Source organism: Syngnathus typhle, linkage group LG6 (genome assembly GCF_033458585.1).
Source record: "Syngnathus typhle isolate RoL2023-S1 ecotype Sweden linkage group LG6, RoL_Styp_1.0, whole genome shotgun sequence".
Lineage (NCBI taxonomy): Eukaryota > Metazoa > Chordata > Actinopteri > Syngnathiformes > Syngnathidae > Syngnathus > Syngnathus typhle.
The window spans coordinates 7,762,465-7,789,878 of record NC_083743.1 but is presented as its reverse complement, the minus strand read 5'-3'; the positions used below and the strand labels follow the sequence as shown (position 1 = coordinate 7,789,878).

Genomic DNA, 27,414 nt, shown 5'->3' with positions numbered 1-27,414 from the left:
TATTGTATTATATTACTTTATTCATCTTTTGTACAATGTAATTACAATACAAATATGTTGGTTTAAATACAAAAAAGTCTGTAAATAAAGATTAAAAATAAACTTCACTGTTTTCTGTTACCATCACTAAACTAGTTTTACAATCAAGTTCATGAGGTCATTTAGTTTGCTTTGTTGCAATAACCTACATATAATTTAGAGGGTGTGTAAACAAGTCCAGTGAAAGAATATATTTTCAGTGAACAATAAAATAGGTTCTTGTTTCAAATATTTGTATTTGTTGAGTAGGTGGAAAGGGGGGGGGGGGGATAAGATTTGTCAGAAAACAAACCACCTGATAATTGGGAATTTCTTTTTAGACGGCAGCCTATCAAATAGCAACACTGCCTTATTAAAAAATATTTTATAAATGAATCCTACTGAAAACAAGCACGGAACATTGTCACTAACTCTTCATACAGTTGAACTCCCATTGAGGCTTGCTTGTTTGGTAAATCTTGCTTATCGGACTGTAAATAAGGAATACTGTGCGCTAAAGTTAGAAAAATAAATACTTCAAAATATGCAAGTTTGAAGAGTGGAGTAACAAGATTTGGAAATGGAGGAGGCAGACTTTTCCGAACTCATTTGTTCCCTCTCATCTTCATCATCATGTCGGTTCTCCATCTTCTGCTTTAATTAAACACCGTTGCTTGACTTTTCTGGAAAAAGGTGGACGGCTACTATGAAGTGTAAGCTTAGGAATTTCTTCAATGCCTTTTAGCAAGAGAAATGTCCACCAAAGACAAAAGTGAAGTTCTATTGATTTGTCTGGAAAGAAAGCAAAAATGCCCACTGTATGGGTGGGAGTATCATGCCACTATATACACGTGCCAGGCAACATGATCCATTTCATCCATGGGTAGTATTTGGTTCCCGTAACATGCCCTGACTCTCGATTGCTACCTGAACAAATATAGATGACCTGCGTGGTCCTATTTGTTTCCCTCGTCCTTCTTAAGAGTTCAATAAAAATAAATATATGCGATAAAAAATATCTTAAGGAAACACTTAAACATGTTGGATTTGAGGAATATATAAGTTGTCAATGTAAAAAAAAAAAAGTACAATAAATAAAATCATCTTGGCAATAAATCACAATGGGTCATCTTATGCAGTGATTCTCAACCAATGTGCTATGAGAGATCATCAGTTGTGCCAGAAAAAAAAAATCCAAAGTCAATCATTTTTGACAAAAATTGTATAATTTTCTAATTCACCTTATTTCTGTGCTCCATGAGCTGATAATATTAAAAAGGTCAGCATTAATATTTAAAATATAGAGCATAACCTCTTCCTCGTCACAGGCGCTCACTAAAGCTTAATGACAAAAAACGCTAACGCTACATAAAATCCAAATCATTGCGGCGATCCTTCGCCCACAAAATAAAAAGGAGCACATTGAAGAAAAGAATTGCCACATTCTACGGAAATTCATGCACATTCTTGTTTCTCCACGAGAGCTCGCAAAAATAAGGTAGACATATATTTTGTTAACTTCTCGATGCCAACAAGGCAAAATAATAAAATGCTCTTCCACCAGATGTCTGAAGGTACGTGATTAAGCTGTACCTCTTGAGAGTTATTTTTCTAAGATGTGAGCCGCAATTTTTTTTTTCCGATGTGAAATATGTGCATTGGCTCAATAAAGGTTGAAAAACACTGCTTTTAGGTCCAGTGGTTGTAAAAAGTCTACACACCCCTGTTCAGATGTAGTTTTGAGATTGAAAAAAAGAACAAAGTACTTTAAAAACATGACCTTTAATCTGTACGATTTAATTGAAAAAGAAAAATTGAGAAGGGAGGTAATATACAACTAAAATACTGTGGTTGCATAAGTGTGCACACCCTTAACCCTGCACATGTCCATCTATGTTATCTTCGTTTCTTTCTACAGCTACTCTCAAAAATATTTTTTCAATTAGATTGTTTAGGTCATGGTCACAATAATAGTTGAAAAAGTTTTGCAGGGCTGTGTAGAAATTTTACATCCACTGTACGTACAATCGGTTCTCAAGATTAACAAGAGCATTAATCTGTTCATCAGTCAAAGCAAGAATGATTTCAGTTCTTCACAAGGATTTTCTCACCACAACAAATACTGGCAAAATCACTCCGTGGGATTGGAATGCATCTGAGTCACCTCTGAAAGAAAGCAACTGAGCGTGTCGCCAAGTGACACAGTCGATGTGTGAAGGGACTTGCAGCTGGTAAAGAAAGTAAAGCCGAAGTGCAGACATGAAAGCCAGAACGAGCCGGAAACGAGGCGGTGTGGCAGGATTTAGATCATCACATGATCCGTTTGAGATGTGAAAAGTTCCCAGCGGCAGCCCGGCGATGTGTAAAGCGCTTGTTGGAGCTTCAAGAAAGCAACATCGTTGTGGTGCCGCGGCGTTTCAGGACACAGATGCTTGAATTAGCACCGAGCTTTCTCCTCACCTTATAGCTCTATCTCAAAAGTCTTCTGCAGGTTGTTCGAAAACGGGTTGGCCGCCGCCGGGCTTTTGTTCCCAGGTGCCTGAGCTGACGGTTTGGTGTTGGTGCTCTCAAGTGCCGCCCACTGGGCCTCAAAACGCTCATCATCTTGGGAATTATTGGTCACGGGAGCAGTCAGATGGCTGCCTTCTGGCGGCCAGCTGCTCGTGCTGCCAGCATTGTTAGCGTTTCCGTTCTGAAGGGCTGCGGAGGCGCCGCTGTGCGTGGGGAGACCGTTCACGGCTGTTGAAAGTGGTGGGGTGGAGGGGAATGGTATGGAAAAGCCTCCAGTGGGAACTCCTGAGTAAGGGTGTTGGGTCCCGCCCGATCCGAGCGAGCCCACTTTGGGCCCTCCGACTCCGGAGCCGATGACACCTCCCGTACCAGATGACCCAGTGGCCGTGCAGAAGACATTGGCCACCATTTGCGACGGCGTGATTCCAACCACGGGTACGCTGACATTTGGGTAGGTCATACTGCTCGCCAAGCCCGGCATGTAGGTTTGCATGGGAACAAAAGCCGGTTGGACGGGCTGACCGGCGAACATGCCCACAGGAGCCGAAGTGGCGTCGAAAGCCAAAGGAAAAGGCTGCAAGATGCTTGGGAGGGAGCCTCGGGGTCCCCCCGCGAGGGAGGGCTGAATCATCTGGGCTCCCGACATACTTGGACCGGACATGGTGGGGATGGACATGGAAGGCAAAGACATAGGGGGGCTTGAAATTGGAGGGCCGGGTATGAGGGGGACGGATGATATGGACATTGGTGGGAGGGGCTGAGCTGAGAGAGCAGACGGGCCCGCGATGAGCGGTTTGGACATGGTACCGAGCGACACCGGGGCCAGACTCGTTATCTGCTGACTCGATACAGACGGTGGCCCTGGAATGGTGGGGATGGTAGGACCCGGTGGGGGTGTCTGCTGGGACCTGACTGCCTTGGAGACCTCTTCTAGCCATCGCTCCGCCTCGGAGGGTGTGCGTTTATGTCCGCTCTGCAATGCCGTGGATGCTGGAGGAGAGTGGAGAGGAGGATCTGTCTGAACCCAAGAAGATGTGGCTGAAAGGAAAAAAGTTAATGGCATTTGTGAAAGTGAGCCTAAGATTTACTTTGGGTGTGTATTATTGAGAACACTGTGTGTTACCCTGCATCGGCGCTGGAGGGGGAGGCAAGGCTGGAGGCACGACGCAGGTTGGCAGAGCATTCGCAGGTGGGCAATGGTTGGAGAAAGGGTCCTCGGATGGCTTTGTGAAGGAGTGGTTGATCTGGCTACACAGCTCATTAATGTCTCCCTCGCCGGATAAATTCATGTCCACCTCTAGTACTAGCAAGGAAGGAGCACACAAAAGGCAAGTGGGAGGATGAAAAAAAAAGGAAGAATGCGGCAGACACAAACCAGATGAAGACAACTGCAGGAAATGAAGTAAAAAAAAAAAAAAGAATTGCAGCATATGAAATGAAAAAGAAAGAACCGAAGCGCATCTTAGTGGCAGCTACTGTTTTTAACTTCAACTCACCGGGATTCTTGGTTTCAAAGTCGGTCTTGCGTTGCAGAGTGGATGGCAGGTCATTGAGGCGAAGTGACAGCTGTCTCTTGAAGGGAGAGTTCTTCTGGCTCAGAGCTGGAAATCCCCGGAATGAGCCTTGGCGCACCAGTTGCTCGATGGGTGCGTGGCGGCGGGGGATGGCGTGAGGTCCGCCGGGTTCTGCCGCGCCCTCGGGTGGGGAGGCTGTTCCGGGGGGCAGGGCTGCGTGAACAGAGGGCTGGTCTGGAGGAAGGAGACAGGAACCAAAGTCAGGTAAACACACCTTAGTAGCTTTCATTTGGATTTCAAAAAATAAACAAAAGGGGGAAATATTTATTTCTCAGGACCTCACCTTTGTTCTTCTCCGGCATTTTGTCATCTCGTTCACTGCCGCTGCCGTGGGCACTGCACCCAGAGTTGGCGCGGAAGGAGCCCTCGCGTACGAATGAGGTGCGGCTGGCATCAAAAGATGCCGTCACGCCGCACTCTTTTTCCCGTCGCTGTTTCCTCTCCAAACAGGCAGCAAAGGCACAACCGACTGCATGGCTAAGTCTCTCCCCCTAATGCAGCGGAAATAAAAACAGCACCAACTAAGATGTGACTGATGATTAGAACTCTAACAAGGGAATTGTTTTTTATTTTGGTTGAACAAATGTTTGATTAGCCTTCATTGATTTTTTTTTTTTGGGGGGTCTAGGGAGCTTTGTAAAAAAAAGTATTTTTTTAACAAATGTATTTTAAAAGCCTTCATTGATTTTTTTTTTTCTTTTGTCTAGGGAGTTTTGTAAAAAGTTTTTTTTTTTTAACAAATGTATTTTAAAAGCCTTGATTGATTTTTTTTCTTTTGTCTAGGGAGTTTTGTAAAAAGTATTTACAGACAGAAACTTTTAAAAAATGAAAGAATTAATACAAAAGGTCAAGCATGAAGCGAGACAAAGAAGCTTGTCGCTTTCCCCCTCACCGAGTCTTTGAGAGCCATGAAGCAGTGGCACATCCAACGTCTGGTGGTGCCGTCTCTGCAGATGTAGGAGAATGCCTTGTCATAATTTCGATCCGGAGCACAGAAGGAGACTTTCTCGATAGTCTGGTCCACAATCAGGTCCTGGAACAATAAAGAGACATAGACATCAGTTTGACCAAGATGGGTTGAGAGTCAAATCCATTTGCAGTGCTGAGTAAACTGATCCAATATATCTAACCGGCTATTTCCAAAAGCTTTTTTTCAGGCCTACCTATAAAAGTCACTAACAACAGACTGTTGACACTGCGGCCTCTTAAAATCTCTGGGATGTTTGTTCCACTCGTCTCTCCTTCTATGAAAGGTTTATTCAGCCTGCCTCGGTGTCTACAGAGCAGACTTGGAGGGGGGTATCGCTTTCTTAGTGTATATTTAGGGGCCCCGAACTCACTTCTTTGACACTCCAAAAACACACAAAAAAAAAGGGAAGCACAACACAAGAGCCGAGAGGCTGATGAAAGAGCCAAAGAAAGACAGAAAGGCTCACACACGCATCCACTCACATCCTTTTTGGCCTCAGAAAACAAAGAAAGGCGTGGAAGAGGGGGAGAGAGAGAATAAGGGAAAATGGATAAAAAGAAAGAGGGCCATTCACAGTGGACAGTGAGTGAATGCAGGGAGCTGCTGGTACCAAGGTGAAAGGCAGTGCAAGCTTCTTCTTTTTTTTCCCCAGACAACTGACTGTGGTCATGTGATGTCTGCTTTTGATTCAATGTGGAACCAAGGCTAGATAGCGTCAGGGCTCAGGTAACAACCAATCACAGCTCAAGCGTGCGTGTGTGGTCTTCTAACTATAAAGTGAAAAGAAGCGTAAGGAGCTTCTCCATTGAACTGACTCGCTCCTTTATTCCCTGCAGCTCTTTAGCATGATCTACTTTCAAAAGAGTTCCCGGTGAGTTGCTTTCACACAGGGTGGCCTCTCAGTCACCAGACATTCCTCAAGAACAATTTTATATCTGAGCTTCTCCTCCCGCTAAGCACCACTATAGGACCAAGACGAGTGGGAGAAAATGTTTATATTTAAGCTTTTCACTTCATCGGGTACGACGCCATCTAAGCAATACAAGAGCAATAATTATAAACTCATTTATCACTCTTTGACGTCTATAACTGTCAATGGCACTGAATGAGGTAAAATATAAAAAATAGAAAAATGCTTTGCGCAAGGTTCTTCTATAGTGTCTCACATAATTCTAACTATGCAACTAAACACAATAAACAAAAGATACCCTGCTGAAAGAGTCAATCCAGTGAGTTAGTATATTTGTAAAGGTTGGATTTACAATTCAGCTGAGCTAATAAAGGGTAATGAAAGGTTTTCTCAGTCAAGCGTGCAAGGCCACATTTGTTTTCTTTGTACTAATAAAAAAAGGGCATAGCTGTAAGTGAATAGCTGTAAAACATTTAATTGGGAAAAAAAACATGCTTACCTTTGTCTTATCATCAACCACCCTGAGTCCGTCGGCGGAAACCCACAATACTGCCTTTACTGTCTTCTTCCCGCTCTACAAAGACCCAAACAAACATAGAAGAGAATGAATGCTGCACAGGAAGGTTCACTAATAAACTCATTCTAGCAGTGATGTCATCAAAAGCTATTGTTAGTGTGTCAAGGTTCTTGCCATGCTAATGATTTCATTTACGGTACGGGCTCTGGGTGGAAGAAATGAGAGAGGAGGGCCATGAAAAAGTTTTTTTTACCCCAAACCTCAGAACACAAGGCCCAAGTCAATACTTCTAAGAAGTCTGCGGAATTGTGACCGTGTGAGTCAGGCAAAGCGTTAAATAATTCTCTTTGAACCATTGTGTAGCAGAACAGAGTCCTAGTTATTGCATAATCCCACCGAGAGGAAAAAGAGCAGAATAGACAGGAAGCAATTTATGGAAGCAGGAGTTAAAGTGGGAGCTAAATGAGGAGGTGTGGGCGAGGAATTTATTAATAAGAAGAGACTCGAGAGTTTTTATTGAAAAGATGGAGCGTTGGAAAGACCGATGAGATGTGCAGTTCAAACATGGCAATGTTTACTTCTTGCAAAAATAACATTGCACATCTCTAAACAAGCCTCAGCAAATGTGTTTATTTTTCTGACATCTGCTTCTGTCAAACGGTTCATGATAAAAAATGATGTTTTCCAGACAACACTATTTTGTGTATTTCGATTTGTGTGTCGCCGATCTATACTGTAAATACAAGTGAAAGCCTCTAACCAAATTAAACTGCAGAAAAGAATGAAAGTATGTGTTTGCACAAGATTGTGTGTTGGTCATATACTCACAATTTTAAGCTTTTTCACCGCCTCCTCGCACACATGCATCCCTCTAGACTCCTCCACTTCCACCAAGCCCAGGTACTGCAGAGCAAAGTATGAACAGTATATTAATTTGAAATCCACTCCATTAACTTCACTGGCTGTTTTAATTACTTGTTCATTAAAGGAGAAGAAAAGCGACCATCCAAGCCATTCAAGTGGTTCTATATTACGTTGGAGCTATTATTGATGACAGGACAGAAAAAACTATTTTTCTATTTTCCAGGATTTTTTTTCCAAATTTCCCCCATAGGGAATTTATAATGAATGTCTGTCATGTTTAAAAATAAAATAAAATGGGGGTTTGTGAAAACCATTTTTTTGTATTGTGGACCCCTTGATGATATTGTCCCCCCCCCCCCCCCAAGTAATAAATCCTAGCTCCGCCAGTGCCAGCAGGGACATTACTCCCATAACTCTATTTGTCCAACAATATTGTAGTATATTAAAGTATAAAAAACACTTTTGTGTAAGACCATAAGAACAAACAGCAGGTGTGCAAGGATCGTTTTTTTTAAACATCTCTGAGAAAGAAGAACTTCCATATTTTACTAGACTTTACCTTCTCCCCTCTGGTTTCTCTATTCAAGGTCTCTTCATTATGTGCTCCTTTTATCTGATACTGTATGACTCAGTCTTAGCTCACATCTCCTTGAGCCTCTTTATCGCCTTTCCATGTTGCCGTCTCACAAAGAGTCATTTCATCCTGCCTCCTTAAATCCATAACTCAATAAAGGTCATTGTTTCTCCAGCTCTTCTCTCCTCTGGGGCGGAGGTTATCGATTACAAAAGGGAAACAGGCCTTTGCTTTTCTCACTGGTAAAATATTGAGGGTTTTGAGGCTTACCCGTACAGAGAAGTTACATTTGCCCCTGCGTACAGCCTCCTCGTCTGCCTGCCACTGATGCGGTCTGCTGGCCTCGGGTACATAGGTGGGCTTCTTCCTCCTCAGGCTCTGACGAAGCTTGTTCATCTCCGGCGTCACGTGCTCCCTGGTGCTGTTGACATAGACAAAATAAATCAAAATAAATTATTAATTAGGTTTTTTTTTCTATTAAGTTGAATATTTGCAATCTGCATAGAAGTATAAATAAAAGTACTGCAAAAGAAATATGATAATTCTCCGTGTCGGTACGTTATGACTTTTTGTGGTTACCTTTACTACTTTATATGAGAGGATTAAATATTTGGAATAGAATATTAGGAATCTTATGTCCATCCAAATGGATTATTGTTATCTTTACAGATTTGTACTCAGCCCATATATGTGATCTCAAGATTGCGAAGATAATGTGTCCAGTGGGTGAAGAAAAACCCCAGCAAAGCTAGTTAAAAAAAAAAAAAAAAAAAGAAGTCTTCATTCAGACTGTGCACTCGGAAATCAACACGGAAACTACTCCCTAAATACTATGTATAGTGTCAGTGCTGTCTAATTAGGAGCCTTCAGCATCTATACTCTGTACAGCGACGCTAATTTCCCTGCACAATGAAACGTGACACCATTCAAACCGATGCTGCTTTTAAGGATAATTACATTCACTTCCCCGACAGTCACATTTGCCACGGGAGAGGGTCTGGCGCGCATGGAAAACATTTCTCTCGCCCAAAGCTGAACTCTCATCATGGTTCTTTGCAGCATCTCACTATTTATGCAAATTGTTTACATTCCTATGAGATAGTCCTGTCTCATTATATACAAAAGACTACCATAATGAAACGTTAATTTAATCAGTTGGTCATAGACAAACTAAACATTTTCATCCCATTCAAGAGTTCAAAGTACCAAAGAGGCAAATGTTTTCTTACTGTCCGGGTGGCCCAGAAAGCGGCTTGTTGGCTACAACAGGGTGTAAAATTGCGCTTCCTCCACACTCAAGGCAGATAATGTCCATAACGTAAGCATAAAATCTACAGCGTGAAGAGATGAGAAAGCTCCCTGAACTACACATGAGGGTCAGCGTGCACATTCAAATATATATACACATGCAGACACATCACTTCTAATCATCACTGGCGCAGTTGTGGTAATATCTAGCGTGCCGGAAGCGTGTGTGTATAAATTTACACTCGTTCTCACCTCACGGGCGCGTGTGTAATGTGGATTACTGATACGCGACGGCTGCAAAACAGCTCGAGTGGCATTACTCATTCCTGGCATGTGAGTTATGCGCTCTGTGCCAGGAATGGACACACACACACCGTCAATGCGCACACACGCTGTAACTTGTGCCATTTATTTCCAGAAACAGTAACAAGCACCCACGACATAGCAGTCAAAGAAGCCCATATTTATTTTTCCGAGCATCACAATGCAAAACGATGGAGTTCGGAACAACGTTGTAGTGAAAGTCGGGGGGGTGGAGATGTTACTGAGCATGCAACTTGTAAACCACTTTCCATAGTTGTGACCTCACCCTATCAACAAGAACCATACGCAGGATTTTCTGCAGCAGCAAAAGAACGTACAGTACAACGAAACATGAATAAATAGGTCCAAATGAGAACATTGTGGTCATAAAGCCATCAGCACCTTTGAGTAGACTACACAAACCAGTGGCGTGAAGCCAAAAGAAAAACAGTAATCTCCCGTCCAGACATCTGCAATACATTAGTCCACGCTACTTCTACAGGGATGTGATATTTTGTAGAATCTGAAGTCTCTTTACCTAAACTCACGGGCTTCACAATTGCCCAAAAAACAAGCCACACACTGGACGACATAAATAAAGATGATTTGAAATCTCATTCCTAACGTTCCTCCATTTTGTGATCCTGTTCAAGGTCGCAGGAGTGGAGCTGGATCTTATTCTAGCTGACAACCATGACTGCTCACGAGTCAATTGACTCCAGAGCGCATTAAGCACAAATTAAATTGATTTTTTTGCACAATCATGACACACACGCATGCCGAGTGTACTTGCGTATATGTACGTGTTTCTTTTTGTATAATTTGTGCTAAGGCTCCATGACCTCATGTCTTTCCAGCTGTGTTTAGTGGTCACCAGATGGGAATCTGATTGATATCTTTGGCTGGACTCCCAACTTTTTCTCTCTCACACACACACACTCAAAAACACACACACGTGACGCACTGCATTTCTCCTTCATCCAGATGTTTTCAATTCGACAGCAGCTCCCAATTTTTGCCAAAATGGGACTCCTCCCTCCCTCACACTTCTTCTAAACCACATGTGTAGTGAAACGCACCTCAAAAGAGAAGCAAAATGGAAAAAACGCATAAATTGTCTTTTTATCTGTGCTTGGTCGTGCGTGCAAAGTTTAGTATGAGTCACAGCAATGCTTTCAGAATACGCAAAAGTCAAAATCAAAGCCATATTACATCTTGCCTGTTTGACACATTTGTTTCCCAACTTGGTCTTTTAACGCCAAACTTCATTTGCAGTGAAGTTGGGATGTTGTGTCAAACACAAAAACAGTTTCATGAAAGGATTTGACCTAGATTCAAATAAATATACTTCAAATGAAATGTTATTGTTTTCTCTCATTTTAAATTTCATGTCTGGAGCAGGAAAAGACAACAACAAACTGAAGCATTCCAGACACTTAACAAGAAACACAAAAAGAATTCCAAAGTAATCAAAAGCAGAAATGCTGAACATATAATTAGAACAAGTCAGCACAATAAAAAACAACAACAATTAGTGAAGCATTACAAAAACAATATATTAGTTCCTAAACGTGAGAGAGTTACTGTTTTGATGGCACGCCACATTTTTTTTTTTTTAAACTGTTTTTTTTTTTTCAGACCATGAAACTGCAGCGTAGCAGAAGCACATGATGCACGAAAAAAATAAGACTTTAGCCTACAAATATATTTAAGGTTAAACCAAATCTCTGACCAGTATGTTATGCATAAGACTTGTATAAAATCTTTCAGAGGCAGAGAATGGACTTGAAGCAAAGACAGGCAGCCCATCCCCTCATTCTCGCACACGCATGCGCGCGCAATCACACACATACACCTGACCCAGTTTTTAAGGCCTGCAGACTTCGACTGACACTGAGTAACCCGGATAAGGACAATAGAATTCATGCCATCTCTGTCCCTCTGTCTCTCTCTCTTTCTTTCTCACACACATAAACACACTTTTTAGGCAACAGGTGGAGTGCGGATTAAAAAATAAAAAAAAAAAAAAAATAAAATAAAAAAAAAAAAAAAATGTGATGCTGTGCAGATAAATGAGGCCATTTGTGTTTAGACTCAAGCCTGACCCAGGACAGTGTGTACTTATTCATATGTGAGCGAGAAAGAAAGCATTTTCAGGCTACATGCTGCTCATATTTTATGGGAAATAACAGCCCTGTATTGGCAAGACAGTTTTTTTCCACGTGCATATGCTAGAAAACTGAAAACACAATATCACACCAAAGTACAAACATAAATTAATTTTCAGTTTGATGACTTAGTGACTTTCACCGAAGCGTGCAGTAAACAAATAATTCAAATAAAACCTATTGAAAAGTAAATGGGTGGCTTGGTGTTAAAATCCAATCATAGAATTCATCACCAAAGTAGGCCAGCGTCCTAAAAACAATGTCACAACACAATCGTCAGCTTCTGAAAGCGTCAGACAGCCGGGTCACACTGAACATTTTCAGGTCAATATCATCGCTGGAGTCCCACAAATCACCCCGGCGCAATCCCCATTTGCTCTCGAGCAACAACACAATCAGATCCGGGGAGTGAATTACAGTTGGTGTGTGTGTGTGTGCTGACTGATGTAAATTGACAGCTGAAGCAGAGCCATGCGCCGAGCCATCAGCCTGGCACCCACTACTAGCGACTGCTGTCTCTGTCATTCTCCATCCGTTCGTACAAATCCACGAGCATAATGTCCTTTCTCCCCGCTTTCAATATCGTGTTTCGCAGGAGTTGCTGGCGATTGAAGGCATTAAAGAAAGCTCACATAAGTCCATTAGCAGGTGCTCATCTTGCATAATAGGCTTTCAATCTTCTCTTAGTGACTAAAGCGGCAATACATTGTGGGGAATGTGGAGGGAGTGTCACTACAATAACAACCAAGTATGCAGAATAAGGCCCAGCCCTAAAAAAAAACTAAAAAAAACAGAATTACATACCACCAGTTCTTGTTCATATTTTTTTTGGTAATGTAGTTTTCATTCACCTATTTCAAGGCCATATGAATGCTAATAAAGAAGTCCAAAAAAAGCACAGCACTCAATAAAAACAATACAAAGAGGGAATTAAATGAGCTGTACAGTTAGTCTTGAATAAATCCATACACACAGTTAAACAAGTTGTCTAGACAAAAACCTAGAAAAGAAAAGGAAAAAAAACATCACGGCTGTTGCTACTTATGTCTGTATGAAAACAGGAGAACATTTTGTCATTGCTACTAATGTGGTGAAGCTCAAAATAAGATCATTTTAGATAAATCAAGTTCAACACTAGCCAACCATAGATGGAAACTGCTCTTGAAACTCGACAGCATTTGATATTTTCTATAAATAAAACTGCTGTTACTTCCATGGGGAGGTTTTCAGTCTCGTACCGTCTCCGGGATTAACACTTCACTTTGACACTGCCCCTCCCGCCATTGTTTCATTTCCCACCCACACGAGTTGAGCCTGGGAGTGTGTGTGCATGTGTGAGTGTGTTCTGGCCGTTGATTAATTTCAGTTTGAAACAGTGTTCTTTCGTCAACTGACACATTCTCATATAAATTACATGTAGTACTGTAAAAGTGACGGAAATGGGTGTGGCAGGGGAGCTAATCCAAAGACTTTGTGCAGTCGGGCATGAAGGGGAGCAGCGGGGTCGATATTGCGTTGTCATCCTGTGCTCCTACTTTGTAGCCCACAGGACATCCCATAATATCTAACAAGTCTCTGATATCAAAGAAATCTAGGATAAATTTAAGATGACAGATCAATTTATTCTCACAGGCCCCTATGCTTACTTGTTTATTAAAGGCGGCCATTTTGTATTCCTAAAATCTCGCTGCGCACCTCTAAATAAAAACGCCACAGAAAGTATGACTACTGAAATAATTATGACGTCAACTCCACTGACTCATAAAACGGACTCGTGTAATCTGGTTCTGTTTAATTGATTACAAATGGTAATAAACTCACAGGAAGCATGACTCGTTCTCTTAATTAGAAGTGTTTATTGTACAGTCTGAAATGGGAGAGTTGTTATGGCTCATTTGTGGATATTAAAACAACTCACCATCGGCTTAATATTTGCTTAAACTGACAGTATTTATAGTAATTATAATTACTTAATTCATAATAAAAATGCCTGTCTTTTATTTTTACATCTTTTGCATCAGATTTGATCGAAAATGCAAATTTGGCGTCTTGTCGTTCTGAGGCACACAGTTACGCCCATGTCCGAGAGACTTGAACTGAAAAAGGAAACCCTTGTGTACTGGATGTGAAAAATATTCAGCCTTAGCACACACAAAGAGAATTTCCTGTCCACCCAAAATACGTCAGATGTTACCTCATAATTTTGGAACTTGTGCATTTTTGGGGAAAACATCTGCACTGGTGGAAATATTTCCACATTTCCACAATGTTTCTTGAACGTTATGTTGAAAAAGTCATTAAACATGGCTCTTTTTCCACAAGCATCTCTTTGGCCTAGTTTTAGTGCCTACTTGTCCATATTTATACACGGTCTCTCCACTCTCTTCATCCTCACTTTTTTTTTTTTTCCTTTTCAAACCCAACTTTCACACTCCTCCTCTCATCTGCGTCCTGTTGAGTCTGCAGCTCGCTTTTCTTCATTTGTCCTCATTTCACTCATGTTTCTCACTCTGCGTCTTGTTCTCGCCGCGTTTCACGAAACACATTCGAGCTTTTCCTCTCTCAGTCGAGAGTCTCGAAACTCTCGGGAATTAAGCAAATCCTCCAGCCTATAAGACATGATTGAAAACATACCTTCTGCTGTGGAAAAGATATGAATGCCAAACACGCATATGGGCAAAATCATGCTCCGAAACATAAAAATATGTGCATATAACACAGAAACAATATGTTGTGTGTTTACACGTATATAGCACGTTTAATCTCTTCCATATGGGCATCTGCTAAGGCTATTATCTACTACGAACCCCGTGGACACAGGCTAGACGAGATCTATTATCACTTTGGCAGTGCTTGAAAAGCGACGGTTGCCAATAACACAACAGGAAAAATATAACGTTTGCTTTTGACCTCTATAGCGCTCAGAGAAATGAAATGTCATCGTGATTACTTACGCATTGGTGACCCACTTTGGAGTCAAAACAGTTGAAAATCGAATCAGAAAAATGCAAGGCAACCAAAATGATGACGCCATGGAGTTCTTGCCCAAAACCAACATCGGTTTGACTCACCTGGATTCGATGACATCACCCATCTCACCGCAAGAACTCATGGTAGACGGGAGAAGATCACAGATGTGACGAGCTGACGTTTTGAGACGGGGCAGCAAGAGCGGCGCAAGAAAAAGATGAGCGGAGTAGAGAGTGTGTGATGATATCGCCACTCACACTGAGGAGCTGGGATGAGAGCGAGCGCAGAGCCAAAGGGAACCACACCTCTTCTTAAGAGATTAACTTGGAAAAGGAGCGTACAGATGCGTGCAATTCCCAGTAATCAACGTCCGTCCACGTGAGCGTCTGTTGTACAGATGCACAGAAACGAACAGATACTGCACAAGTGTGCTTGCTCACAGCTGCGCTATAAATAAATGATAAATCAATGGCTGGCCCAAATCCTGGGAGTGGGGAAATACTGCATGAAAAAAAAAAGGAGGGGAGTGGTGGTGGTGGTTAAGCGAGTCATGACACAGTTTTTTTAACTCCATCTGCTCTTGGTGGAATGGTCAAGAGTGCACTAGGGGAGAGGGTGAGATGTGATGGTGGTGTTGGGGGGGGGGGATAACAGCATCGCCTCGTAAAGGGACCAAAAAAATACTTCCATTTTAACAAAATAACTCTAAAATGCCTTTTCATTATTGACTTTTTCCTCCCTATCCCTTTCTGCTGCACTCCTCCAGAAATCGGATGTACAGACACTCGGGAAAGGAGGGTGACAATGAGACAGATCTAAAAATAAGCATTGAGGGGGAGACAAAGCTGTAGCAGAAGACAAGGCTTTCAAACAAACCATAATACTGAGGAATGTGTGTAAAAAAAATGAGATCATTTTTGTTCTCCACACAGAATAAGTTTTAGAAACAAAAGGATGATGCCTCATCACAACTGTGCTATGATGGAGGAGTGTGTGAGTGTGCCCTCAAGTGGCTTCTGGACACAAGCACACAATTGCCCACTTTGTGTGTTTGTCTACTGGATTACATAGTCAATAGCTTTCCATTATCAAAGAGTTGGGGAGGGGGGGAGGGAGCATAGGAGGTCTAAAGGTAGCGGCAGCTGGTCTAAACTCAGAAGCTTTTGGTGCTAATCGACATGGCATCCCAGCTCCTTCACGCAACGCTAAACATTGGAATGATCAGCATTACTGCTGCATGGCAACCACATCCCATGGCAACCAGGGGTATTTTGGTGGACATTTAGAACATCAATAGAGGATATCTTAAATTTGTTGTCATATGGTGCAATGAACTACTGGCGACATATGGTCACATGGGAGACTCTGGAAGAGAGACGGCGGAATAGGAGACAAGTGAGCCTCTCCCTGCTCTCCAAGTAACAACTAGATTTGTGTGAAATAAGTAATTGTCTAATGGAGTGAGGAGGGTGGCTGATGAAGGAGCGTTCTGTTGCCTTGTTTAGGAGCGCCCCTATTGGAAAGAAGGAGAATGACACACAGTCATGCATGGATGAAAAGCTGTCAGTTGATGACCATGTGGTATGAGCCATATATTACTTGATTTAAAAAATAATAATATAAAAAAGTTAATCATTTTAGAAATTTAAAATTGTTGATCACCAAACAACACATTCATGCATTATGTACATATATGCATGTAAAGCAATTATATGCAAGGCCGTAAGTCCAAAATCAATATGCTTTCAGAGCTTTTAACATCTGCCTCATTACCTCTGTCCGTCCTTGGTCTAAAAGTGCTTTTCTATACACAACGTACATGATGATGACACTGATAGGATGGAAACGTTTAGCAAGGACACAGCGTGGCGTTATGAAGAACAGCCAGTTCATATAGCATCGAAGTGGAAAAACCAACCTCTACATGTTGCACGTGATGGAAGGTTGACTCAATTGATACGCATCTGTTAAATAGATATATCCATCTGTCTGTCAGTCCGTTTGTCTCGGGAGCAGCTACCATCTGTCTATTTGCCCTCTAATCTGTTCAGAAATGCAGCACGCTTAGCCCACGGGAAAGCGGTCTTGTCTTTTTCTATCTCCCACTACAATAAATACGTTGCTTTAAGCAATCAAACAACTACAATATGGTAATTCTTTTTTTTTTTGGAAACCTGTTATATTAAATGGTTTTACTTAGATTGAGCAGGGGTCACGGTTGCCGTGCAGATTAGACACGGTGACCTTCACAGGGTGGTCCTGTCCCATTGACAAACACTAAAAGCAGAGTCTGGTCATGCAGAACTAACGGCAAACAAAATTGGTGCACTAAAACAGGCAGTTGTAGTTGGATAAAGTTGGATTATGTTGAACATGGAATTTTCCAGACAAACGCTATCGTGACTTGAAGAGGCTTCAGTGTTTCTGTTGAACGCTCTTCCTTCCTACAACGCAGAGGTTTTACATATATTTTGTGATTCATTTATTTATTTTTGAATCGGGAGCACATAAAAAAGATGTAGATGTTGGCTATTTCTGTAAATGATGCATCACCGACCTGCCCACACGCTCTGCAGTGGTTTACCATTCCGACTATATGGTGGAGAACTTAACTGAAATGCAATGCTCCAAAGAAGCAATTTCTTACTAGATCACGAGTTTCAACTCTCTCTGATCAAAAAACGTGCAGCTAATATTCTACTTCCGAGCTTCCAGTTCCGAGAACTTGTGAGAACAAAATGAGTGTTGTGATGACAAACAATAAACCCCAACTGATGTAAAGACCCTCAAGCAGACTGGCTCATGTATTACGCGAGAGGAAAACCGAAATGGCACAAGGGGGAGCAGTGTCCTACCGTGTTGCTAGAAAACACTGACACACAACACGCTCATAGCTGCTTTTGATCGAGACGAAAGAGGAGCAATGTGACAAGTAGGTCTGGTCTCACATCATCATACATCTTGGTGACTCCTGCAAGCACAAAAGACGTCACAAGCAAAGAGAAACTCCCCCCTCGGCATTGTTTCCTTAGTAAAGTGTGGCGAGACAAAAGCGAGGGATTCTTTTGCACATGAAACGAGTGCGCGTGTGTGCGTGCGGGTAGTCACCAGAGATTACAGACACGCACCACAGATGGTCAGCGCGTCTCGTCTTTTCACCGCCACCACCGTGGAGAAGAATGGCCAGCGGTGGGCCTTCCTCCTACTCCTCTTCCACCCCCTTTCTCTTTTATCAGCACGTGTGTCCGTCAAATGAGAGCGCGTGTCTGGGACAATGGCCGGCAGACAAAGAGCCCGACTACCCCCCACCGGGAGGCTGAATAGGGGGGGCACGTGGGCCTTGTCATCGATGGAACAATAGTACTAGAAGAGAGAGGGAGGGTGATCAAGTAAGGTGGCCCTGAGTTTTTCAACTTTTGGACTGCAACCTTCAAGCCAAGTCATTTGAATGATCACAATCAAAATTGCATTGGTGGACCACCAACATTCATCTTTATTCGTCATGTCTTTTCCAGACAAAATGGAGGAAAACCACAAAAGCATGGGGAGAACATGCAAACTCCATAGTCTGGAATCGAAAGCAGAACCCCTGCACTGTGAGACAGACCTGCTAACCAGTGCTCATCGTGCCACCCAATCTAACAATCTTCCTTGAAATTACATGGAGTTAATGGCAATTGTTTTCTAATTTCTACCTCCTAATCATAATTAATGGTATGATATTTAGCTAACATATTTCAAGGTCATGTGAGGTTCCTCCATTAAATTATCTCCAGTGCAAGCAAAGTAAGCCCAACTAAAAGCTCAACGCCAAACCTGTCACTAGTCAAACAGGCACAAGCAGCACCTCCTGAACGTCTCTCACCTCTGAGCCAAGGATGTCATTTTTTTTTCTCTTTTTCTGTTATGGACACCTTGACCTCACAGTAGCAGATATTTTGGAACAGCTGGGTTGAGTCTGCAGGGTAAGTGAGGGGAGTGGACAAGAGAAGACATGTAAAGGCGGGCAGCCAAGCAGGCTGCTGACAGACTCTTTTGAGGCAGCAGCTGGTTCGAGAGGGGGTTTCACCAGCTGTGCCTCCGCTGACCTCTACCCACACATCTCGTCCCCCTTTTTACCCCCCAAAACTCCCATCCCCCAATTCTTTAACCAAATGTAGGCAAACACACGGCACACTCAACCATCTGTCAATAGTGTGGCCCACCATTGTGCAATAATGCAGCAAAGAAATATCAAATCTTGCATCGTGTCCCAAACAACTTCCCTGGAGAGAGATTTCTTAAACCAACTTCTCTGATGCGCCAAGCGTGGAGCTATGCTCCCTCAATAGATTCGCACGGTTGAAATCTTATGACTAATCCAAAACAGAGTAAAGTTCATTTATATTCAGCAGAACAGAGAAAGAGACACATTACTGGAGCTAATACCCAAGGGAAAATGACGTCTTCACTTTCACTGTATTTATTTTCACAACAAGTATCACACACGCACACACACCACACAATCCATCAGTGGGCTTAAAGGTTATGTTTCAGGTAAAGTGTTATTAGCATTCACTTAAGAACCAACTCTCAGAACCGCAACAAAAATAATGAATTGATAAATGCCCCTTTTGCAAGCTTTCAGCAAGAGCAAGGAAGTGTGACCTCTTTTTAATCTGAAAATTCTTCTTGCGTCCATGTCTCTCCCCTCAAGGGTTAGTTAGCAGTGTGAATATTGGATAGGGACAGATTGCATGGCGTAACACTAGACCTACATACACAAAACAAAATGTGATCTTACATTATAAAAGATGGGTCCCTCAAACTACATAAGGTCAAATGTCATGTGCCACAAAACAGCTGTGCATCCATTTTCCCTATTTAAAAAAAATACAGCTAGATAGAGAATTAGTAAGCGAGCATACCGTAGCTACTGTCTTTCCTCTCGGGGCATTGTAAGATTGTGTCTGAATTATGAATTACGGGAGTCTAGATGTAAATATAATAGGAGGAAAGACGACATGGTTGTATGTGAATGTAAGGGGAAAATCTTCAAAGCTGCTGAGTGTGCAGCTGAGACAAAAGAGACGGAGAGGGGGGGTAAAATGGTCCTGTGATTCTTAGAACAAGTCCCCTATGTGGTGCATAGAGAAGAATCTTCCTCATGCATAGCAAGTCCGAAGCCATCTGGTGACTATAGGAACCATCACCACACTTAACTTGACCCACCCACTGTTAGGAGACAAGGTGTGACCAGAAGGAGGCATGCTCCTCACCCACTGAGAATGACATGAGCAAGAAAGATGAAGGGAGACAGGGAGAACTAATCAGGCCGTCGTGTGCTAATGACATCACACAATCTACTTCCTGTGGATCATTGGCATCTCCACTACACTGTATTGCTTAAGGGAGTCAGACTGTTTTGGCAGCTCTCCTTTCTGGGACACATTGCAGTGAAAATTAACATTTAAAACAAGCAAGATCACTTGAGATTCCAGATTGTGGGAAGTTGGGTCATTTCAGCACAGCTCAGTCAAAACTGGGAAAATGAGAAGATTGATGTGAAGCACGTGCAGCCTTGAAACTTCATCGAAAATCAATGTTAATGGAGGTTTCGGAAACGTCCTGGCTTTGAGAGGGTGGTGCTGAGAACTCTTCTAAAAAAAGGACAACATGATTTTATAGTGATGGGAGTGGCAAAAAGCTAATATTGCGCAGTCTGTTCGGAGTTACTTCATCTCTTCCTGTAAATTGATCACTTATGGTATTAATCAAGTGTGCGTGCATGCGCATTTGGGTATTATTGAGAAAGAGCTTTTTCCAAACAGCTCCCATTAGCTAGATACTAACAATTGTCCAAGATGTCTTGGTAGGAAGATAAATTAGAATTTAAGGCAACTAATGGGTCCAGCCCAACTCCTGGCTGGCCAATCAAAAAGTGTTTAATCAGGTATTTGCCTAAATTCCCAATGCTACCTGTCAATTTGGCTGCCCATGCAAAAACCTACGGACCAGATGGTTTGAGTGGCTGGCTAATTTATAACCTTTCTGAGTGGCTACCTCAGCAGTGACAAACTCCGAAGCCCTCTGTAGGGATTGCGAGTTGGACGGACTACTCATCTTCCAGTGGAGACAAACAAAGAGGAGGTTTGTTCCACTGGGAGCCTGCAGGCAGTGAAAGCTACTTCCCTTCACTGAGAGAAAAAAAAAAAGCAGACAGAAGAGAAGGGGCCAAAAGAGAGACAGTTGAAGAAACCGATGACTTGAGAGGAAAGGGAGGAAAAAAAAGAGCAAGACAAGGACAGAGGAGAAAAGACAAAGAGTTAGCCTCAGTGGTTCTCAAACTTTTTGCACCGCGGACAACCTATAAAAATACTAAGATTTCAAAAATACCACCAACATGAAGATACAGTAGCGTAGTAGGCACAGGTGTTTATCAAAAACAAGTTTAGCATATTTAATATTACTGCAAATCATCGGGCAGTTTGATCATAGACATTAGACTCAGTATAGGAATTAATTAATTGATAGATAAATAAATAATACCAAAGAAAGAAAGAAAGAAAGAAAGAAAGAAAGAAAGAAAGAAAGAAAGAAAGAAAGAAAGAAAGAAAGAAAGAAAGAAAGAAAGAAAGAAAGAAAGAAAGAAAGAAAGAAAGAAAGAAAGAAAGAAAGAAAGAAAGAAAGAAAGAAAGAAAGAAAGAAAGAAAGAAAGAAAGACAAAGAAAGAAGGAAAGACAAAGAAAGAAAGAAAGACAAAGAAAGAAAGAAAGAAAGAAAGAAAGACAGACAGACAGACAGACAGACAGACAGACAGACAGACAGACAGACAGACAGACAGACAGACAGACAGACAGACAGACAGACAGACAGACAGACAGACAGACAGACAGACAGACAGACACAGACAGACAGACAGACAGACAGACAGACAGACAGACAGACAGACAGACAGACAGACAGACAGACAGACAGACAGAAAGACGGACAGAAAGAAAGAAAGAAAGAAAGACTGAGAAAATTTACAGCTGAGAGGTTGAAAGCAGATTTGGACAATTTCTCTACTCGTTGAATAAAATAGTTGTTGCTTCATTTGATAATCGATTAGTCAATGAATCGATTGATTTTGACAGCTCTCGAAAAGCCGCGAAAGCAGTGAGAAAGAAATGGCGCCGTCTGTGATCGAAAGACAAGAGCAAGGGGAGGATAAAAAAGAGGTGCTGACAGGAGAGGCAGATCGACTGATGGAGACAACGTGCGAGAGAGCGAGCGGAGGGAGAAGAGTCATGTGGAGTCAGTTGCTCCTCATCAGCAGCTCGGCTGTCAGAGCTCTTCACCATAGCAACAATGAGTCATAGCATCTGTAAACAGAGGCAATGTTTTCTAAACCAAGACCCACTCAAAGATTAGCTGTGACATCACTTTTGTGTTTTGTTTTCTTTTTTACAAGAATAGCACGCCACAAATTGGTCCACACGCTGTTGTTTATTTATTTTTCTGATAATTTCTAGTTGACATAACTGGCAGTGTTAACACATTATATAGTAGTACTGCTAGCCAAAATGTCAATTTATGCTAATTATATACAAAAATAAGCTTGTTCAGATGCGTTGTCTGGCGTAATCATTTAATTCATGAATATTTAAGGACGTTAATCCTTTTCATAAATGTTTGTTTTAATAGTAGTTGTATACGTCCCATATTGAACTGTCACATTTGTATCTGTACCGCACTATTTTATTTATTCAAACAAAGTGCTCTACATTTTACACTTTTCATTTAAATTAGCCTCTTGTGTGTTCTTCAACATCCATTATTGCACTATCGGGCTTATTACGCAGTCACCCATATTCATATTGTTGGGCGAGCCTATGTCTAACATTCGGCCATACCCTCTCGAAAAAATTTCAAGTACCGCTCATCCCATTACAAAATTTGGGTTGCTCTGATTCATCCCGCCACTAGAGATGCAATTCTCTGTTCAATTCAACAGTTGTTGATTGCATGCTTTCACGTAATACCTGAAATCAGAAACAAAATGTTAAAGTGCAACTTTTCTTGTAATGTTTACAAGCATTTATTTCCAAGCATGCAAGTACTACAGTATTCAGATCTGGAGGAAGTTCGACGTGGACACACACCGGTAGTAGCGGGCCCGGGGACGGAAGTGGAGCTGCTTGTTTAGCAGACCCACCCTGACCGGCACAAAGGGGGGGGCCACGCCCGATTCCGCTACCGGCCACCGCAGACAGCCCTGTGATTGGCCTGCTGGATGACCTTTGATCCCAGTCATATTGTGCTGTCAGCTGGGCCAACCCTTGCCCCCTTTGAATGGGAGTGCAACAAAAGCCAGCCAAGATGAAGTAGCAAAAAAAGCCGTATGACGGGAAATGGTCTAAGCGGATGTGGGAAGTGCGTGCGTGGAATGTATGCATGCCGTGGATTAGAGCTTGGCTGTATTCATGACAGTGTTTCAGCAGTTAGCTTCATCCCACCCAATTTGTCCTAAGAAGCCTGAACGTTTTCCAAGCAACACTAACAAAACTTCATAGTGGATCAGTCTAGTTTTATCGATTATCCGGAAAATTATCGATCACTAGGATGATCGATTCATCGGATGATTGTTGTACCTCTTGCTGCTCACAACAGTAGCATGGAATAAAAATAGTATAACACCTTGATCTGAAAAGTAGTCACACTTTCTTAACTCAACTACATACCAAATCTTGCCCAGATTCTATTCTCTCATTTTAATGTTAAATCCAGATGCTGTCTTCACAGATGGTTTGTGGTGGTCTGAATACTACACCTACTCTCTTAATGCACAACATGTGATTCTTTCTCGCTCTCTGAGGCAATGGGTCAGAACCCCGCCCCCAGCAGTACTCGGTGCGGAATGCCATGTCATGGAACAGATGGAGTGCTACACACAATGAAACTTCATGTACATATTCTTTGGTCTATACAAAAGCATGTGTGTTCAATGAAAGCCCCATTACACTTTCATGGGTAAGTTCTCAATATCTGTATCATCTTTGAAATCATATTAGACGTCAAAGTCGGATGCAGCAATGTTTTCTTCAAAGACATGACATGAAAAAAGAAAACAATTGACAGACCCAAAGGATCTGCAGACAGGTAGAGAAGAGGAAGTCTGATTTATTGGTGACCAGGCTGTTGTGAGGAAAATTGGCTAGAAACATCACATTAGTAAAATTCAGAAGCAGCAGCAAAGAGACGATTTTATAGAAATATGCAGAATTGTCACACATTGCTTTGCAAAAGTTCCACTTTTCTTCCATGTTGGCTTATGGACGTGAGGTATTGTCAATGCATGGTCACATTTGATTCATTTTGCATACCCGATAGAAAAAAATGAAAGCTGCTAATCACCCAATTATAAGCTCTCATGTACTCTACTAAAATCTCGACAAGCATCGTGCTATTGTTACATATACAAGCCTGCTAGGCAATAACCGAGGAAGTCAAGAGGGATGCACCAGGAATGGGCTGCGTTCAATCTACTCACCGACAACGACGGATGATCGGATCTTCTCTGTAAATCCAGCACGAGAAATTAATCAAAGAGAATTGAGCAGTATTTCCAAAGATCTTCTCCAGTCGCTCTTTTGATTCCCTGACGCCAATGGATGGTGTCGCTGTTTAGGCGTAACTCAAGCAGACTTACACACTCAACTCACGCACACACAAAACACGCGGCGTTACACCAAGACAAGCTTACGCATGAATCGCAGATATAGGGCGTCAAAGAACGATGCTTTCAAGTCAGTGTTGATCTGTGTAGCGCTTGGTAGTGCAGCTCGGATGCTTCGCCTGTTCACTGTGCACTTACTGGGCTGCCCCCCTCCGGCTCCACCCGCTAAGACTGCCTTTCCAGTGCGCCCATTGGCACACGCGGCCGGACATGCAAATCCACACTTCCCATTGATATTTTCCAGAAAGGACAGAGAAAAGGGGGAAAGGCAGGCGTGTTTCCATCGCTCCACTGCGCCACTGTGCGGTAAACCACCCACTGTGGATCCTCTCCACTTGACGTCACCTTACATGCACAGGCGCAAAAAGGTTTGGGGATGGGTGAGGCGGTGGTTGAATTATAACTATATCTGCAATAGCACTGTGTTATGTATTGACTTGGAAGTGTTGTTTCTCGTTTGCATATTGCATTGTTTGGTAAGCTCTACTTTTTGTTGCCCCTCTCCGTGCGGTGTGGAGGTGTGTTGGGTCAGCGGATGAATATGATTGTGATGAGGCTTGTTAAGGAAATAAAAACACTAACAAAAGTAACGTGAATCTGTGCTCTTTACAAAGTTTATGTAAGAGAATAAACATAACAAGAACATAACATATATTCTAGAATATTCTAGCAGCAGCTTGAAATAAATATCATACCTTCCTGTAACTGCTCAATGTCGTCGGGTTCCTGCAAAAAAGGGAAAACGTTATTTCTCCAAAGAATAACCAAATAAAGTTGATCAGAGCTTGTCGCGGGTGAGCGGCGCCGCCGTGTGGTCACATGAGCAAACTACATGTTAAGATAAAAAATAATCAAGTACAGTGCCGCATTGCACTATAGTGCAATACAATTAAGTAAAATAAAACAAATGTAACTTGAAATGTAAAACCTGAATACATGATAAAGGCTAACTAAACCCAAACGTTTAAACGTTTTTTAAAAGGCGTTGTTTGTGTCGGTTTTTCAATGCGATGCCCGTTTTTGGGACACTGAGCTGCCGCAAAGTAGCTTTATGTGCTTAATAAAACAAGGAGTGGAATTTTTTTCAAACATTTATCTTTAATATAATGTGTGTGTGAGTGCGAGAAACGCTTAGGATCCATCCGTTAAAGTTGAGTGATTTTTTTTTTTTGACTTGTATTAAAGGAATCTTTGTTTGACGTTGAAGAAACCTCTATGACGTTTCTTTGATACGTGCAATCAGGCATTGGTGTAATGCCAGAAAACACTCCAAGCGCATCACAACTCACCAGGAACCTCAACGACCGTTTACATCGACAACGTCCGTTCCATGAAAGTGGAGGACGCCGGCTTGGGTTTACGCATCACTGAGTCCAAAACAGAGGTGTCCCGGGACCTGTTTAAGTAAATTGCTGGAAAATATCCCCTGAACTCTTTTTTACCTTCTACTATTATTCCTGTCAGGTTCAGCTGGAAGGCGTTCGCCAGTCAGCGGTCCAAAGCAGCCACCAGCTGCGCCAGAAATTGAACGGGACCTTTATTACAACTTTGCGTCTGTTAAAAGTTTAATAAAAGGCGTTGTTTGTGTCGGTTTTTTAATGCGATTCCCGTTTTTGCGACACTTAGCCGCCGCAAAGTAGCTTTATGTGGCTTAATAAAGCAAGGAGTGAACCTTTTTTTTTTTAAACATTTATCTTTAATGCGCGTCTGCGAGCGAGGTTAATATTTATATATATTATATTTATATATATATATTTATATAGTTATATTTGTATTATTTTTTTGGGACGTGTATTTACAAAGGAAACTTTGACGTTGCAGAAACCTCTATGACGTTTCTTTGATAAGTGCATGTTGCATTTGGTGTAATGGCATGATACTGACTGAGTCTTTTCTGGATCAACAGAAGCAAATTCGAAAAATGGCAACCCCAGAAAACACTCCTCAAGATGCATACAATGAGCTGAAGGCCATTTACGAGACGGAGCTGGCGAATGTCCGTGCGACTCGGGACTCAGAGCGTGAACGTCTGCAGGTGGAGTTGAGCAAGCTGAGGCTGGAATTACAGGATCTGGAAGAAAGGTGAGGCCATTTTATCAAAAATATTCCAACAACAAAATGGATAGTGGATATTAGTGCTGACATAATTGCTTTGCTGCTGGGGCCACACCCCAAGGAAAATCCTCCTCGTGACTAATTGCAGCTCAATTGGACTTTCAGTTAACCATCCCATAGTCGCACATCAATATAAATAGCACATTTGACTGCGTCGAGGGTTTAATACTGTTTTTGCTCAGCTTGGGAAAAGGCCGAAAGGAGCTGGCGGCTGAGGCTCTCAGGAGGGTGAATGGAGAGAAACGCATTCAAACCCTTAAAAAGGAGCTGGAGTTTCAAAAGAAGCTGCATTCCGCGGTCGGTAATTACCATCACTATCGCTTATTTAATAATTAATGAAAATAAAGCTGAGTCATTCTTACGTCTCACGTAGGAGTTGCGCGAGGTCAAACGCCGGCACGAGTCTTGCATGGTGGAGTTGGAAAACGCCCGCCAGAAAAATGATAGCAAACTGGCCAACGCCATCAAGGAGATGCAAAGCCAGCTTGAACTTCATAAACTCTACATTTATAAAAAGGTAACCATTTATCATTTGGACCTTAGAATCTGTCTCAGCTGCAAAAGTTTAAAAAGTCTGTGTTGACACTAGGTTGCAGCCCATAGTGTAAAAATGGAGGAGGCTCTGTCTACAGGGTGGAACCTCTGGAAGAAATCCCGAGAAATGAGGGAGCGGATGCAGCAGAACCTGGATGAGTATCAGGAGCTAAGGGATGTCAAACCAGTGCTGGATATGGAGATAAATCCCCACAGGGAGCAGCTTGACAGCGAGGAGGAGAGGTGTGTGTGCACAGCTTAAGAACATACCACAACTTCTCCTCTCATAGCAATTAATGTCTCCACGTTTGTCCGCAGGGTACGCCCGACCACGTCGGCCAGCGGGAAGAGGAAGCGTCTCAACACTGACAACACCGTGGGATAGAGGAAACGGCCAGCAAAATATATATCAACACAAACGGTGTTGGTAAAGAATGAATC

General features: G+C 42.2%; 2 protein-coding genes across 6 annotated transcripts; one reads left to right on the top strand and one right to left on the bottom strand.

Moving 5' to 3' along the window:
• Window positions 1-24,467, bottom strand: numbl (NUMB like endocytic adaptor protein). Of its 5 annotated transcripts, XM_061282007.1 has the most exons (10): window positions 24,352-24,467; window positions 24,139-24,165; window positions 8,209-8,359; window positions 7,329-7,403; window positions 6,483-6,557; window positions 4,996-5,136; window positions 4,387-4,594; window positions 4,026-4,277; window positions 3,653-3,832; window positions 1-3,567 (listed from the first exon to the last, which is right to left on the bottom strand). In XM_061282007.1, exons 3-10 carry the CDS (start codon window positions 8,332-8,334, stop codon window positions 2,480-2,482), a joined length of 2,145 nt encoding a protein of 714 aa, XP_061137991.1. In that variant the 5' UTR covers window positions 8,335-8,359; window positions 24,139-24,165; window positions 24,352-24,467; the 3' UTR covers window positions 1-2,479. The 5 variants fall into 5 exon arrangements, with proteins under 5 accessions (XP_061137991.1, XP_061137990.1, XP_061137992.1 ...); XM_061282006.1 differs by lacking the exons at window positions 24,139-24,165; window positions 24,352-24,467 and adding an exon at window positions 14,729-15,098; XM_061282008.1 differs by lacking the exons at window positions 24,139-24,165; window positions 24,352-24,467 and adding an exon at window positions 14,885-15,098.
• Window positions 24,354-27,414, top strand: LOC133156196 (lamin-A-like). Its single transcript, XM_061282016.1, has 6 exons — window positions 24,354-24,692; window positions 26,231-26,406; window positions 26,622-26,736; window positions 26,813-26,956; window positions 27,029-27,216; window positions 27,292-27,414. Exons 1-6 carry the CDS (start codon window positions 24,354-24,356, stop codon window positions 27,356-27,358), a joined length of 1,029 nt encoding a protein of 342 aa, XP_061138000.1. The 3' UTR covers window positions 27,359-27,414.

Coding starts and splice junctions, on each gene's coding strand:
- numbl (XM_061282004.1), bottom strand. CDS start 9,310: ATGTGTAGTTCAGGGAGCTTTCTCATCTCTTCACGCTGTAGATTTTAT. Junction 7,404..8,208: donor AATGTAACTTCTCTGTACGG/GTAAGCCTCAAA, acceptor TTTGCTCTGCAG/TACCTGGGCTTGGTGGAAGT. Junction 4,278..4,386: donor AATGCCGGAGAAGAACAAAG/GTGAGGTCCTGA, acceptor TCCTTCCTCCAG/ACCAGCCCTCTGTTCACGCA.
- LOC133156196 (XM_061282016.1), top strand. CDS start 24,354: ATGAATCGCAGATATAGGGCGTCAAAGAACGATGCTTTCAAGTCAGTG. Junction 26,737..26,812: donor AAAAGAAGCTGCATTCCGCG/GTCGGTAATTAC, acceptor CGTCTCACGTAG/GAGTTGCGCGAGGTCAAACG. Junction 27,217..27,291: donor CTTGACAGCGAGGAGGAGAG/GTGTGTGTGCAC, acceptor GTTTGTCCGCAG/GGTACGCCCGACCACGTCGG.